General features: G+C 43.0%; 1 protein-coding gene across 4 annotated transcripts in view; it reads right to left on the bottom strand.

Annotated features, from left to right (window-relative positions):
• Window positions 1-14,814, bottom strand: part of Sh3d19 (SH3 domain containing 19) — a 182,548-nt gene extending 167,734 nt beyond the window's left edge. For all 4 annotated transcript variants that reach the window (XM_076864324.2, XM_076864322.2, XM_076864323.2 and 1 more), the window contains exon 1: window positions 14,528-14,814. In XM_076864324.2, coding sequence (XP_076720439.2) covers window positions 14,528-14,639 — 112 coding nt within the window. In that variant the 5' untranslated portion in view covers window positions 14,640-14,814. The remainder of the gene's footprint in view (window positions 1-14,527) is intronic.
• Window positions 14,815-17,359: the final 2,545 nt, after the last annotated feature.

The raw sequence follows: 17,359 nt of genomic DNA, 5'->3' as shown, positions 1-17,359 counted from the left end.
CAAGTAGTAAATGACTATCACTATAACTAGCAGCGAAAACAAACCCTAGGAAGGGAGAACCATCTAATTTTGTCTGATTAGCCACATGTTAATATTCAAAATGTCTGATTTTCAACAAAAATTCATGAGGTATGCAAAAAAACAAGAGGCAGTGCCCCCACAAGAAAGAAGTAATCTATATAAATTGTCCTTCTGGAAGCCCAGACACTGGACTTACTAGATAAATACTTTAAAACAGCTATTTTAAAAATGTTCCTTTGTAATGTTTGAATAACCAATAAAAAAAAAAAATGTTCAAAGCACTAAAGACACTGTTAAATAGAATTAAAAGATAAGCTGAAGATAAACTAGAAGAAAATATTTCCAAATCCAATTCTTCATTATCTTCATTAAACATTCACTGGAATCCTATGAGGTGATCAGTACCAAATTACATTAATAAGGTTTATAAAAATCCCTGCATTCAAGGAGCGACTGAAAGATTTGTTCAAAACATTATAAGTGCTCGTCATTCTATTCAACAGTAATGACAATATAATTCAGGTTTGACACTAAACGTTCAGTATCGCTGCCCCTTTCCTGGAGACGCTGTCACATGCGATGTTAGCGACACTGGACTTATAACTCACATTTAAGCCCTACATCCCATGCGTCACTAACCTGGGGAACTGGTGCTCAGAAAATTCTTTTCTTTCTTGCCCAGATTGGTCTGTGATTCCTAGGTTCAAGAGATGCCCCCACCTCAGGCTCCCAAGCAGCTGCAACTACAGGTGTGCCCCACTTCAGAAACACATCCACGCTCCCGCACAATTTGGGGCATTTGAAAAATGGAGGCTGCTGCAATCAATTTTAATGACCACTCTTCCCAGTGTCTCCCTCATTATGTAAAATTTGGCAGCTTTTTTTTTTTTTTGGCTAAATATCCAAATACACATTTCAACTTTATCTTTATTTATTTATTTATTTTTATGTGGTGCTGAGGATCGAATCCAGGGCCTCTCAGGTGCCAGGCGAGGACTCTACCGCTGAGCCACAACCTCAGCCCCACATTTCAACTTTAAAATGCAATTCCGGGCTGGGGATGTGACTCAAGTGGTGACGTGCTCACCTGGCATGTGCGGTGCACTGGGTTCAATCCTCAGCACCACATAAAAATAAAATAAAGATGTTGTGTCCACCGAAAACTGAAAAATAAATATAAAAAAAAATAAAATAAAATGCAATTCCACAGAGACTCAAGGGGGAAGAGCCTCTGTGCCTGTACTGCTAGGGCTGTTGGAAGGGGAGTTGGGAAACCCGTGCAGTGGGCTGCGCCCACCCCATCCTTCCCCACAGCGCCTGGCACCCTGGCATGTGGTGGCTGGGAAAGAGCCTGAGCTCAGGAGTTGAGGCCCCATGGAGCTGCTTTGCAGTCGCAGGCAAGAACATCTCCAAGGGAAGCTGTTGCAAAGGCTCCAAGGGCTGGACTTGACATTCACCTAGTACCAGGCAGCCCCAAACCCAGCACGTCTGTATTGATGGCACCAAGTGGCAAACATCTAAAACCTTTGGAACTCACATAAAAGTAAAATGTTAAGTGCTATCCTGGGAGAGCATATTCTTTCTTCTCAACAGGGTGAGCCATGGGCAGAGCAGGAATTTACTTTTCAACCTTTTGTATGTAGCATCCAGGTTAGAATAGAATGTAATCAAAGCAAAAATAAAGGCTACATTACAGTATTTTTTTTAAAAGTCAAGCCTATTCTATTTGCAGGCTAAGTATTGAAAGTACATGCCAAGAGTTGTTCTGAGCTGTGGGGATTAACAATGAACAAACTGAGTCTCTACCCCATGGAACTCACATGGCTGAAAATGTACAGGTCCTGCCTGTAGCCTGTCAACTTGACTCTCTCTCCATCCTAGGAACCCCCAGTGTAATCCAGGCCCAACACCCCATCTGACAGAATTGTAGGTACTTCTCTCAAGCAGGTGGCCATGTAGGCACAAGATCTGCCACCCCAGCAAAGGGACAGGGGATGGATCTGAACAGATAGCTATCTATAAGTCTGCCAGACCTCTGAAGTCAAAGAGCATGAGAACCCTGCCCAAAGGGTCATCCTGTGCAGGACTATGGATAGCCAACCTTATTTTTGGTGGGGGCGGAGGGCGGGGGGCAACAGGGATTGAACTGAGGGCACTGGACCACTGAGCCACATCCCCAGCCCTATTTTGTATTTTATTTAGAGACAGGGTCTCACTGAGTTTCTCACTTGGTGAGGCTGGCTTTGAACTCAGTATCCTCCTGTCTCAACCTCCCAAATTGCTAGGATTACAGGCGTGTGAAACCACACCGGGCCCTGGCCAACCTTCTTTATTCTTGGGGAAACAAACTGCAACAAAGACAGCCAATTATTCAGGACCTTAATAAGACATGAAGGTAAACGTAATCTGACTTGATAAAAATGGTTGTGTCACTAATATTAGGAGCAAGAGAGTCAATCCAACTGACAAAAGAATGTTCCCTAGTGTAGCTACATGCTGTCAGTTTCCTAGACTTACTCTTATGTCCAAATAACTTCTGAAACTACATCCTGTGTCTTTCTATTCCCTATGTATCCTTACAATAAGTCTCCATCAGCTGAGGCCAGCAGAAGAGGCCTCTATTTCTTGCAAGCTAAAAGTATATAACTAGCACATGCTGTGTGAATTTTAGTTCAGTGACAGTTCACTACACCATTCATCATGTGAAGCCTGGAGACTATACAATAGCAGGGATGGAATAAAATCCATGTATAAAATTCATAATGGGACTCAAGTTTCTGCACAGCAAAATAATCAATAATGAAATGAAAAGGAAATAATCAAATGAAAAGGAAACCCATGAAACTGGAGAAAATATTTGCAAACCATATAAGAGATTAATATTTGACAAGAGATTAATATTCAAAAAAAAGAATTCATAACAGCAAAAAAAACCAAAAAACTAGATCTTAAAATGGGCAAGGGAGCTGAACAGACATTTTTTCCAAAGAAGACACATAAATGGCCAACAGGTGTATGGAAAGATTTTCAACATCATTCACTAGTCATTAGGTTTTGCAAATCAAAACCTCAGTGAGATACCATCTCTCACACCTGTTAGGATCAAAAGTTAAAAGATAAGTGTTAACAAAGATATGGAAAAAAAGAAAATGCTTACATGTTCTTGGTATAAAGTGGTATGTAAATTGGGTTTGATTCCAGCACCACCAAAAAAAAAAAAAAAAAAAAGGTAACTGAGCGTAGATATATTAATTAGCTTGATTGTAATAGTAATCTCACAATGTCTTAAGTATGCGAAAACATTGTACACCTTGAATACATACAACTTTTATTTATCAATCATACTTCACTAAGGCTAATAAAGGAAAAAAATGCATGGTTGATTCTGTTTATTCTGTTTGACTAAAGGCATCACAACATGAATTACTTATGATGGGAAAATGTAACCGTCCAAATGATAAGAAATTACATTGAAAACACTCACCATCATGTTCTTCAACTAGACTCAACAATTCTCACCTCCCACAGACTTCAAAAAAATCCAATTCTTACCAAGTATTCTGGAAGTAATTAATCAGGCAATCTGAGTGTAGGATCATGAACTTATGTCTTTTTGAAGCTTCCCAGTTGATTCTCATGTCCCGTCAGAATTGAGAATCCTGGCCCCATGGGCTTATTACTCAAAGTGTGGTCCAGGGTCCATGAGCAGCAGTATCACCTAGAGCTTGTTAGAAAGGCAAAATCTCTCTGCTCAATGCAAAAAGAACCTATAGAACCTGTACTTCTAGCTACTTGGAAGGCTGAGGCAGGAAGATGGCTTGAGCACAGGAATTCAAGATTAGCCTGAGCAACACAGAGAAACACTGCCCACCCCATCTCAAAAATAAAGAAAAAAGGCTGGGCACAGTGATGCATGCCTGTTAACCCAACTCAGAGACTGAGGCAGGAGTATCACAAGTTCAAGGCCAGATTCAGCAACTTAGCAAGGCCCTAAACAACTCAGTAAGACCCTGTCTCCAAATAAAATATAAAAAAAGCTGAGGATGTGTGTGGTTCAGTGGCAAAACACCCCTGGGTTCAATCCCTGTAAAAAATTAATTTAAAAATAAATAAATAAATAAATAAATAAATAAATAGAAATGCAGGGTCTCAGGGTCTACCTGAAATCTGCTAAGCCAGGACCTTCATTTTAGCAAGACCTTAGGTAATTTGGCATTATAAAGTTTAAAAGCCCTGCTCAGATTTCCCATTGCTACAGAAACATGAGAAATACAACCATGTTCTAAAATGGAATACCTCAAGAAATTTTCTATGAAGAAGAAACAGGGGGCTGGGGATGTGGCTCAAGCGGTAGCGCGCTCACCTGGCATGCGTGCGGCCCGGGTTCGATTCTCAGCACCACATACAAACAAAGATGTTGTGTCTGCCGAAAACTAAAAAATAAATATTAAAAAAAAATTCTCTCTCTCTCTCTCTCTCTCTCTCCATCTCTCACTCTCTCCTTAAAAAAAAAAAAAAAAAATTTAATAAAAAAAAAAAAGAGAAGAAGAAACAGAACAGGGTGGGAGATATCTGTCTGTGACATTGAGACATTTTACATTATTAAGCATCTAGTTAAAAGTAACATTCAAATACATGTCTGCACATTTTGAAAATTTGCAGTAACACCCCTGGCCCCACCTACAGACCACACCCCAGTCCATGGCAATAGTTACACCTGGACTGAGGAAAACGGATTTAACTTTACTCTCCAGTCAGCTTCAGTAATGTCCTCTGAGCTGGTGTGAGCTGAGGGGCCTCAACAAGTCCTTGGGAAGAAATGAAGAAACAAGTGGTGTGGTGGCAAGATAAAAAGGGAGTACTGCCACCAGCGGCTCACACTGGGGGTCTTCCAGTGCCCGGGGAACACCTCTGTACTAGCTTCCAGGACTGTTTGGAAATGGTGATATTTATTGCCAGAAAAACTAATTTTTTACTTCTTGCACAAACATTTTCTGTGCCCATTTTCTTAATCAGGACTCAGAGAAAAGCACTTCGCTATCTTCCAGTGCAGTGATACTTGGATTAAAGTATCTCCTGGAAACAAAGTTTCAATAAAATCAAGGTAGCTGTACTGAGAACAGATGAACTCTGGACTCACAGCACCAGGCCTGGCTTCTATTTACAAGCTCCTGCTTCACTGCCTCAGAGCAGGGACAAAAATCACCTCCCTTCACAGCTTCTATGTGTTCTCGACTAAGCTGGCACTAGGCAAAATAACAAAAGCAGAAAAACGTTTTCAGATCCCACAGTGTTCCGTTTTGGTATCCTTCAGTGTCCAAAGATAACCATGACCTCCTTCCAAAACTACACATCACACACATAAACCTTAAGTTTACAAACATGTTCCCCATAATGAACCTCTAGAGGAACCAGAGAACCAATAATCTCCAAGATGCAACAAAAAATACAGGAGAGTAGCTCGTAAAACCAGAGTGTCTTGTCCAAGGTCAAATTATTATTTAGTGAACCTCATTTTCAAACAGTACATTTTAGCTTAGTAGAAGGGGAGGGAGACAGTAAGATCCAGTTGGAATCTCAGTTAGGAACTGCCATGGGCTGGCAATTAGAGAGGCTTAAGCTAACAGCGACTTTAACAAGAGGGTCTTTTCCCTCCAATACAGGAAGGCCCAGGCAGAGAGTTCCTGTGGTGGCTCCACCATGACCCTGTTCTGCTCCGCCCCCTCTGCACTTGGTTTCCATCCTCAAGGTAACTCCATGGCCCAGGGCAGCTAGTGAACTACACATCCTTCTCCCTGGGGTGCTACAGATTGCATTTTAAAGGTTTCCCCAATGTCCATGTGTTGAACAGCCTGTGGCACCACCAGAGGTATGTGGAGGTGGTGGACCCTTTAGGAGGCAGGGTCGAGTGGGAGGAACTTAGATCCCTGGGGGCGTGTTCAAAGGGGATGGGGACCACATCGCCTTCCTTCTTTCTTGGCTTCTGGCCAACTTGTGGAGGGCAGCTTCCTTGGTCACCCAGTCCCAGCCAGGAGGTACTATCTTGCCACAGGGCCAAGCAACCATGGAAGGAAGCCTCTGAAACCAGGAACCAAAATAAATCTTTCCTCTTTATATATGGATTATTCCAGGTATTGTGTCACATAAATGGAATGCTGGCTAACACATTGTAGGAGGGGGAAGAAAGGTAAGAAGGAAGAAGGAAGAGAAAGAGAGAGAAAGAAGAAAAAGAAAGGGAGGGAGGGAGGCAGGAAGGAAGGAAGAAAAGGAGTATTCTGCTAGGCCAGGTGACACATATCTGTAATCCCAGCAACCTGGAGGCTAAGGCAGGAAGGATGTAAGTTCAAGGCCAGCCCTGGTAACTTAAGTCTCCAAATAATAAATAAAAAGGGCTGGAGATACAGCTCAGAGGTAGATCGCACCTGGCTTCAATCCCCAGTACAGCAGAGAGTTAGATAATTTAAGGTCACATGGTTAGCAAGAAGCCAAGAAATGAGCCAAGAAAGTCTTAGGCTAACTCCATTGGATAGTAACCTCGGACCACTTATTCTTACTTACCCTCTTTAAATTGTACTAGTCTAACTGTCCCTAACTCTATAGTGTTCCGTTCTTTAAAAGCAACAGACTGATCATATGTATCTTTGTTTTATTCCCAGAAATTTCTGCATGAATTGTATTGATGGAGATAAACAGGTCTTCTTAAAGAATTTGGTAAGTGCAGGTGGGGTTTTTTGTTTGTTTTTGAGACAGGGTCTCACTGGGTTGCTCGGGCTGGCTTTGAACTCCTAGACTCAAGTGACACTCTTGCCTCAAGCCTCCTCAAGTAGCTGTGTAGTGCAGATTTTTTAAATAGTGTGTAAATATTCTATGGGACTTGAAATAACTTTCTCAAAATAAGTTAGACAACTATGGAATTCTAGCAATTAAAAAATAAAAAATTTAAAAAGTTTAAAAAAAAACAAACACAAAAAACCTATAAGCTAGTGGCACAGAAGAACAGTGGTTTAAAACAGACCACCAGCTCTGGGGAAAATACAGCCTGGAATGTTATGAAAAGAAACTCTGCCTTGTGATTTGCAATATACAATATAAGTAACTGAGTTTTAGCTCTACCTAGTTATGTAACTTTAGAAGAAGTCTTCTAACATTGCTAAGTCTCAGTTTACTCATCTTTCAAATGGGCAACCCCCCACCATTACCAAAAAAATAAAAGAGAAGGATAAAAATTACCCTCTTCCCTCTCAAGTTGTTGAAAGAATCAAATTAAATAAAGTTATGAAAGCCCTTTCTAAACAGAAAAGCACTTGATAAATGTAAAGAATTTCTAAAATACAGCAAGCAGCCTGCTGGCATGAACATGTGGCACATAATTGTAAATGACTTTTATTAGTAATGTGATAACTCAGAAGAAAACTGACTTTTACTTTAAACTGACCTGGATTCAAACCGCCATTCTACCACTGACTAGTTGAGGGACCTTGGGGCAAACTGCTTAAATATTTCTGAGCCTCAGTTTTTCAATATAATAAGGAAAATAACATCCACCTCACAGAGGATAACAGATAAGCAGTACCTGGCACACGGTGAACACAAGGATTCTGTGACTTCGTTCTGATGACATTCAAGTTATTTTACTTACAGTACACCGGATGACAGTTCTAGATGATCCTTGATTTACAAGGGGTTATGTCCAGATAAACCTTTCAAAATATCTTAAGTCAAAAATGCACTTAACATACCTCATTTACCAAACTTCCGAGCTCAGCCACACAGCAAACCTTGGAGCGTGGGTTGTTTCCATTGTGTTCTGAGGCTGGCTGGGAGCTGCGCTTGCTGGGCTGCCCCACGCTACGCTGCAAAGAGGCTCCTACCACACATGGCCAGCCCAGGAAAGGTCCAAATACAAAATTTCCAATATAATCTCTACTGAAGGCCTATCACTTTCATACCATTATAAAAGTAAACTATTATTAAGTCAAGGACCATCTGGAAATTATTCCTTTCAGGGCTTATTAGAAACATAGCAAAATAAAAAAAGAGGAAAGTTGGGGATGTTAGCTCAGTGGTAGAGGGACTACCTGGCACTCAAGAGGCCAAGATCCCTAGCTCTGCCAAACAAACAAATAAAAGACCCTAGCCGGGCACAGCGGTACACACCTGTAATCCCAGCGGCTCAGGAGGCCAAGGCAGGAGTATGGTGGGTTCAAAGCCAGCCTCAGCAAGGGTGAGGCACTGAGCAACCCAGTGAGACCCTGTCTCTAAATAAAATACAAAATAGGGCTGGGGATGTGGCTCAGCGGTCGATTTCCACTGGGTTCAATCCTCCACCCCCCAAACACACACACACACACACACAGAAAATTTGTTTAGAATGTACTAGGCCCTGTTATATGCCTACCATTCTTCCAGTTGTTTGGTGAAAGGCCCAGAATTTTGTGCACCTGCCCACTAAAGAAACAGTATAAGAGGGGCTGGGGATGTGGCTCAAGCGGTAGCGCGCTCGCCTGGCATGCGTGCGGCCGGGGTTCGATCCTCAGCACCACATACAAACAAAGATGTTGTATCCGCCGATAACTAAAATAAATATTAAAAAATTAAAAAAAAAAAAGAAACAGTATAAGATGTTGTAAGTAAGAAAGAGGTTCTCAAACCTGCTTGAGAGTCTGAGGAAAGTTATGGCTATATGTCCCCATGGAAAGTTACAAACTTTGGGGCAACAACAAAAGAGGTAGCGGAGAATATTTTCATGACCTTATAGTAGTAGGAATACTACTCTTAACTGGAAAGGGGAGGTGGGAAGGACACAAATTGTAAAGAAAAAGACTCATAACTTCATCTACATTGAAAAGAGAAACTGTCATGTCAAAAGAAACCATAAAGAAATGTGGGGCTGGAATTGTGGCTCAGTGGCAGAGTGCTTGACTGGCATGTGAGAGGCCCTGGGTTCAATCCTCAGCACCACATATAAATAAATAAATAAATAAACATCCATTGACAACTAAAAAATATTTTTAAAAAAGAAAATGACAAAATAAGACACAGTGTACAAGATATCTATGATACGTATAACCAACCAAAGTTGAGACTCCTCATTAAAAAAAGAACTCTAACAAATCAATAAAAAATAATAGCCAGGCATGGTGGTATATGCCTATAATCCAAGAGACAGGAGGCTGAGACAAGAGGATCAAAAGTTCAAGACCAGCCTCAGAAATTTAGCAAGGCTCTGTCTCAAAAAACTAAAAAGGGCTGGGGATACAGCTCAGTGGTACAGTGCCCCTGGGTTCAATCCCTAGTACCCCAGAATAAAATTACACAAAGCATGGTATATTTATACAATAATAAAAAAAAAAAGAGCTAGGTTGTAGCTCAGTGGTAGAGTACTTGCCTAGCACATGTGAGGCACTGAGTTCAATCCTTGGCACCAATATAAAAATAAGAAAATAGTACTGTATCCTTCTACAACTAAAAACAAAAACAAAACACAACAGAAAAACTTCAGCTACACACAACAAAATAAATCAGACAATGTTAATGAGAAAAAAAAAAAAAGACACTCAGTCTGAACCAGTGATATAAGTATAAATAACCTCATCAGTAGACTTTATCCCCACTTCTCTTCCTTCTTCCCCGCAAGCTGTGTGGGTAGGGTGACTATAAACCCTGATCTGTCTGAGACGGAGGAATTTCCTGGGATAGGGTTGTTCTGTTTTTTGTTTTTTCAATGCTGGGGCCTCCTGAATGCTAAGCAGCTGCTTTGCCACTGATCAGCATCCACATCAATTACTGTACAGTTCTGGAAGTCAGAATTCCAAAATGCATCTCCCTAGGCTGCAGTCAAATGTTGGGAGGGCTGTGGTCCTCTGGGGATTCTAGCTTCTCTGAAGTTCTCTGAGAATCTCTTGAATCTTCTGAGATCCTTGGAGAGAAACTATTCCAGGTTCCAGAGGCATCATCTTCTTCTGTGTTCTTCTGTGAGTGGCACTGAGGATGGAACCCAGGGCTAGGCAAGTGCTCACCACTGAGCAACCTCCCCAGTCCTTTTGAAATTTTTTTTTTTTTTTTTTAATTTTGAAACAGGATCTGGCTAAGCTCCCTCGGCTTGCCTGGAAGTTGTGAACCTCTTCCTCAGCCTCCCATGCAGCTGGGGTTACAACATTACCATGCCTGGCCAGAGACTTCAATTTGAAAAGTTAGGACAATCCCCAGAAAAGTGGAAAAAGCTGATTGCCCTAACTTCCACTTCCCCCGACCCTCCACTTCTTCCCTTGGCTAATAAAAACCAGCACTAACACAGTGCTAACACCAAACTTAGTTGTGCAGATAGAGATAAAGAACATTCAATCAATAACACAAAGAAGAAAATCAAGAACAAGTTGATTACAAAGGCCAGCCCACATAAATCAATCATAAAATCCTTTAAGCTGGGAAAACCCACAATGGGAACTAAGCCCTATGAGCTCATTGGTGGTGATCTCTGTGCTTATCTCATTGTTTTTCAACTGATCTGTTCAAAAGGACAAATTATCTGGAAGAACTATTTTTTTAGAATTTAAGATTCAATGCTGGAGTGTGATTTCTCTTAATTTACAAGGGGTTTACCAAGAGCATTGTCCTTCTGAACCAGCAGCATCAATACCACCAGAGAACATGTTAAAAATAAACATTCTTGGGCCCTACCCCAAACCAACTGAGTCAGAGACTCTAGGGATGGGGGTCAGCAATCTGTTCATACAACCCCTTCAGGCAATTCTGATGCAGGCAGCAAGTTTGTGCACCACTGGATTAGTAAACCTACATCCTCTCTGCCTTATTTGTGGTTGACACTCAATGGATTAAAAGACAACACCAAGAATTCAGTACTATCCCTCCATCAACAGTAAATATTTCACATGGTATCAGATTCAGGACAGCTTAGCAATAACAGTACATGAAACTCCAGCAATGCTATACTCTCTGCTCCCCACTTACCTTTCCTATATCTATCTGCTCATACATTAATTTCATGAATCATGAATTACTACAGAATTAGCCTTCACTGAACTGATCCTCAACATCTGGCAGTGCCTGCAATTCTGCAAAATTTCAATTGGGATATTTTATTACTTTAAATGCTGGGAAAACAGGGCTGGGGATATGGCTTATGTAGGATGCAGGCTCAGCATGTACAAGGCCCTGGGACGGAGTATCCCCTGCATCCAAAAAAAAAAACAAATAATAAATAAATAAATAAAGCCAGGAAAATGAAACAAATACATTGTATGATGAAGGTAAGCACCAAATCAATGATCACAATTATCACCTTAGATTTAAAAAATAATGACTACCCAAATCTAATTTTCTTAACAGCATTTAAAAAACACTTTATCTCCCAAGGACCCTACAAAGACTGTATGTGATCAGACCCAACCTAGAGCTCTTAGCTGTGGAAACAGACATTTATGCTCTGCTGGGTTAATAAAAATGATGGTCAACTCAAAACAATAACAACAACAACAAAAAAAAAAAAAAAAAAAAAAAAAACATGATACTAAAGAATCCATACAGGATGATTCAACTTCTGTGAAATTGTAAAATAAGTAAACTAATATTAATTAGGGTGCATATGTCTGAAGCAAAACCATATAAAGGAGATACCAGTCACAATGATAAAAAATAAAATAAAATATAAGGCTGGGAATGTAACCTGGTCCTGGAGTGCTTGCCTAGCATCCATACAGCTGGGCACTCCATGCCCAGCCCAGCAAGAGGGAAAAAAACAGAAAAAAATGATTACTCTGTAGGGAGGGAAGAGACTCTGTCTGGGAAGGATGGGAGTCTGCTTCCAAGGAACTGATAATATTCTAAATCTTACCACAGCAAAGGTTACAAGTGTTTTTACTTTATAATTTACCAGCTTTATATGCTCTTCCGTACGTGTTTTGCAAAAATAAACACATGCATTTCTACAACCACACATAATTTAGCAGGCTGAGGATGAGTTCATAGGCTCCCTCAAGTTCACATACCCCAGGTCTATGGTATCAAGTTATGTGAGATCAAAGAAAATCTTTAGCTTATAAAGCAATGAAAGAGCTTTGGCACATGCCTATAATCAACTTAGTGAGGCCCTAAGCAATTCAGTGAGGGATGGTGGGGTGGGAGGGGGGAGAAGGCTGGGATTGTGGCTAAGGGTAGAGTGCTCACCTAGCACATGTGGGGCCCTGGGTTCAATCCTCAGCACCACATAAAAATAAATAAATAAAATAAAGGTATTGTGTCCAACCAGAACTAAAAATTATATATATATATATTATAAAAAGGGGTGGGGGATAGGTATGTGGCTCAGTGGTTAAGTGCTCTTGCGTTCAATCTCTGGTACCAAAATAAAACAAAGCAATGGAAGGCCAGGTGCAGTATTACAGACCTATAAACCCAGTGATTCCGGAAACTGAGGCAGGAGGATCACAAGTTCAAGGTCAGCCTCAACAACTCAGCAAGTCCATCTCAAAAATAAAACAAGTAAAAAGGGCTGAGTATGTGGCTCAGCAGTTGAGTGCCCCTGGGTTTTATTTTCCATACCACAAAAAAATAAAATAAAGCATTATGGGAGGTGGAAGAAGCTTTGAGAGTAGGAAAAGTGAAAGAAGCAGAGCAAACATTAAGCCTCTGGATCAGTTCAAATTCTTACTTGGAGAAAAGAAACATCTACAACAGGCATAGCTCACATATGCCCAAGCTTGGTAAGGAATGCAATAGTGTTGAGAAAAGCATGTTAACTAATGAGGGTAGAGAGAAGTACAGCTTGTAAAGAGATGTAAACTATTAAATAATTTATCTCTAAAGAAATAAATCCAAAACTACAAGTTTTATCCACCACCCACTCCAGAATATTGCTGTCCTCTCAGCCCTCCTGTGAATAAAGGGCATAAAAGTGGTAAGAAAACTGCAAACACCAATATAAGAGAGCAAAAAGTATACAACCTCCTGTCTTAGCAAAACATTATCAAAGAAGCCAGCCTTGGGGAAATTATGGAACTGACAAAAAGTTACAAAAAGGCATTTCCACCAGCCTTGGAATAAATACACACATTGCAACTAAATGATAAACACATATCTGGATGTTTCTAGTTTGAATTCCAATACAGCTCTCCTCCACCTTACAGTTCCTGAAAAGAATGAAGGTTTTGCTGAAGGTAATAGAAATCCAAGATAAGCCTACACTGATGAAATAAATAATTCAATGGAGGTGCATTTTTGTCGTGTTTTCGTTGTACCCTTAAAGAAATATTTACTTATATCCAGCAATTACTCATTTATTTCACCAGATTTGAGTTTATACCGAACAAAACTATCGATCATTTTCAAAACAATTGGTGTTCGTGTAGACCATCAAATGCCTTATTTTGAAGAAAGGTCCAAGTAATGGACATAAGGAATTATTGTTAAGTTTCCAAGATTCTCCCCGGGGCATCAAATGGACCACTTCTTCATGTTCTGCTCAAGTTCTTTCCTTTCATCCCATTTCCTACCCTCCATTTTCTCCCACAGGCCCATTGGCTTCTTCAGTTGACCAGTTTCTCTGGCTGGTTAAGGAAGCCACCTTGAGGCGCTTCTCGGCTGGGAGTATATCAGACTCCACTTTCCAAAGAGGCTCCCAAGGAATCCTTGACTGACTCTTTCTCGCTCCCTTCTCCTCCCTCCTTTATAGTCATTCCCCCAAGTTTGCTCTTCCCTCCACTTCTCAGACAACTCTGGTTACCCAGTTGGAACCAAAGACCAAAGAATTTCCTCTTCATTATGTTTGATTGAAAAGCCGCCCCAGGAAGAGGGAAGGGGTGTGGATCCACACTTATTCACTCTTCCACTTAAGCGCCAAACTACTTGACCGTGCCGCTTTTGTACACCCCAAAACACAAGTCCATAAAAGAAATTCTAGGCCCAGAGGGGGTCCTCTGACCAAACGAACTGCCTTTAGGAGTGCCATACTTTACTGTGGGGTGGGTTAACTCCAAAGCAGGTCCTGCAGAAAACTGGAGAGCTCACGCGGTGGGGGAGGGTGGGGGCCAGAGGTCCGAAGTTCAAGGGGCGTAGAAACAAGACCTGACTCACGTGGTTTGACCTAGTAGAGGTGGCGCTGGCGAAGCCCCCGCGAGGGGTCGTGGTCCACCGAGAGGGCCAGACCCAGTGAGTCCTCCTCTGGCCTCTGACTCACCCAGAGATAAGTAATCACTCCGGCCACACAACGAGCCAGCAGCTCGTGGACTTTGTTGGCACGGAAATTTTGGAGCTTGGGCTCCAAGAGCACTAGCAGGTAGAGACCGGTTTAAATGTGCCCCGGCTCAGCCCAGAAGGAGGATGTGGATGGATAGGCCACTCGCCCTCCCTCTCGCGTCCGAGAGTTAAAAGGTGCGGCTCCCACCCAGGCGGGTGAGGGCAGCGCAGCCGTCCCGGACAGGACCCGAGTGGCCCTGGAGCGCCGGTCCCCGCCGTCCAGCCCCGCGCCCCGCGTCCCCGCGTCTCTCACCTGCGGCCGGGTGGCCCGAGAGCGCACGGCCCCGGGCGCGGCGCGGGCCCCCAACCTCGCGGCGCTCGCGCAGCTCTTCCTCCTCGTCCTCCCGCCGCCGGCCCTCAGCCATGGGCGAGACGCGGAGGCGCAGCCGGGGACGGCGGGCGAGCAGCGGCCCCGGCGCCCGGTCCGCTGGCACCGGGTGCCCCTGGCCTGCGCCCTCAGGGCAGGAAAGCGGCCCCCGGAGAGGAGGTGGGGGCGGCGGCTGAGGGAACCGCCACCTCCGCGAACTCCACCTGCAGCCGGAGGGGGAGCTGCCCGGCGCGGGCCGAGCCGAGTTCCCCGCCTCCTCGCCGCACACCGGCGGCCTCCTCCCTCCCTCTCCCGCTCTCTTCCCCCTTCCTCTTCCCTTCCCCGCCCCGCGGAGTTCCAGCCCGGGATCGGGCGGGCGCGCGCCGAGCCTCGCCCCCTTGGGGAGGGGTTACTGGCCACTAGGGCCGCCCTCCCGCCACACGCGGCAAACGCCCCCTCGACCCAAACAGACCCGAGCGGAATACTGAAACGGGGTCGGGAGTTGGGAAGAGGAGGAGGCCTGGCCTCTTCCTGCCCTTCCACAACATTCCGATGTCAACAGGAAACCCATTTGCTTGACCCTGAAACAAAAGGAGGAGGAACCTGTCCCGGAGCCGGGGAGATAGGACAGCTGGGAGCTGCTGCACTTCGGTACCAACTTGGCTAGGAGCTGAGCCAAGAGTCTGCGATACACACTTTTCCTCTTCTCACACTTTAAAATCTGTCTTGCTGAGGTTCAGAGGACTTTTAAGGCAGTGAAAGTACTCTGTGGGATACAGGTCGTTGTCCTTTTGCCCAAACCCAGAGAATGTACAGACTGAACTACTTTGCGGGATAGATGCGAGTCGGTGCAGGCTCATCAGTTGTAACAAAAGTATTCTATGGATGACAGGGAGGCCGTGCGGTGTGGGGGCAGGGGAGCTCATACCTCCAGCTCAGTTTTGCACCACATCTCTTAAGATAAACACAGTGGCGCGCGCCTGGGATTCCAGCGACTCCAGAGGCTGAGGCAGGAGGATTGCAAATTCCAGGCCTGGACTAGACGATTCGGTGAGACCCAGTAGTCAAAATATCAGAAAGAAAATAAAAAAGAAAGAAAAAGAAGAAGAAAGGAAGGAAAAGAAAAGGGGGGCGTGGAGATGTAGCTCAGTAGAGCGCCCCTAGATTCAGTCCCCAGCACACTTATACACACACACCCAAAAAATAAAGCTTTGTGGGTTTATTTATTTATTTTTAAATTGCAGATAGACACAATACCTTTTTTTAAATTTATTTTTATGTAATGCTGAGGATAGAACCCAGTGCCTCACACATGCTGGGAAAAAGCTCTACCACTGAGCTGCAACCCCAGCCGCGCCCCCACCATAAGTTAATAATTAAAAATAATAATAATAGGGGCTGGGGCTGGGGCTCAGCGGTACAGCACTCGCCTAGCACATGTGAGGCTTTGGGTCCGATCCTCAGCACCACATAAAAATAAATAAATAAAGGTATCATGTCCATCTACAATTAAGAATAATAATAATAATAATACCTCACAGTATTCCAGTTAATTGAGGATTAGGAAAAGGCTACAGTCCTTGGAAGGGCAGGAAGAAATGTGTTTAAGGCCTCCAACCAAATATGTAGAGAGAGATGACTTGGTCAAGTGTCAGGAGTCAGAAGCTCTCATTTGAAGAACTTGGCCCTCTCCCTCCTTGTTTTCAAAGCTGGAAAGAACTGTGTAACAAAAGTTATTGTGTGTACCTAAATAATCCACATCTAAGGTTCTGTGGGCACGGGTATGTATACTTGACATAGAGGAACAGATTCTGGAATCTTCACAAAAAGATACCTAAGCAGCAGGAAGAAGCATTGCCTGGACATGAAACCTTAGGAAACTCCTGCGTGGGATGAATGGGCCTTTATCTTCAGCCTCCTGCTCTATTTTTGAAAGACTGTGAGAACTCCCAATGTTCAGCATGTAAGAGAAAAAAAGAAAAGGAAAAGAGGGTCACTGGAAACAGAATTGCCTGCCATATCCAAGTGCTATTCTTTGCCTTCTCAATAATGGTTGCTGCAGCCTGAGCAAATCTTTCCATTTTTAAGCAGCTGAGAACCACAATTGATTTTGAAGAATTGAGGTCAAATCTACAAGTTGAAATTTTTTTTAAATTTTTATTTATTTTTTTTAAACTCTTTTTTTTTTTACTCTTTTAGTTGCAGATGGACATGATGCCTTTATTTTGTTTATTTATCTTTATGTGGTGCTAAGGATAGAACCCAGTGTGCCTCACATGTATGAGGCAAGCACTCTACCACTGAGCCACAACCCCAGTCCCACAAGTTAAAATTTTATCACACTGCATAAACAGTTAAATAAATAGACACCTGGACAATCGGAAATTAAACCAGAGGGGGAAAAAAAAGATTATGGATGTTAGTGCTGTTTTAAGTGTTTGGGATTCATTTTAAGTGAAAACATGATCTGTCACTTGACCTTCAAGGATGAGTAATCATGCTGGGCACAGTGACACACACCTGTAATCCCAGCAATATGGGAGGCTGAGGAAGGAGTATCATGAGTTCAAGGCCAGCCTCAGCAACTTAGTTAGACCCGGTCTCAGAATAAAAATAAAAAGAATTGGGGGGACTGGGGTTGTAGCTCAGCGGTAGAACGCTCACCTAGCATGTGTGAGGCCCTGGGTTCCATCCTCAGCACCACATAAAATAAATAAATTAAATAAAGGTGTTTAAAAAAAAATAATTGGGGATAAAGTTCAGGTGGTCAAGCACCCC

This window comes from Callospermophilus lateralis, chromosome 8, assembly GCF_048772815.1.
Source record: "Callospermophilus lateralis isolate mCalLat2 chromosome 8, mCalLat2.hap1, whole genome shotgun sequence".
NCBI classification, from domain to species: domain Eukaryota; kingdom Metazoa; phylum Chordata; class Mammalia; order Rodentia; family Sciuridae; genus Callospermophilus; species Callospermophilus lateralis.
This window is presented reverse-complemented; position numbering and strand designations above follow the sequence as displayed.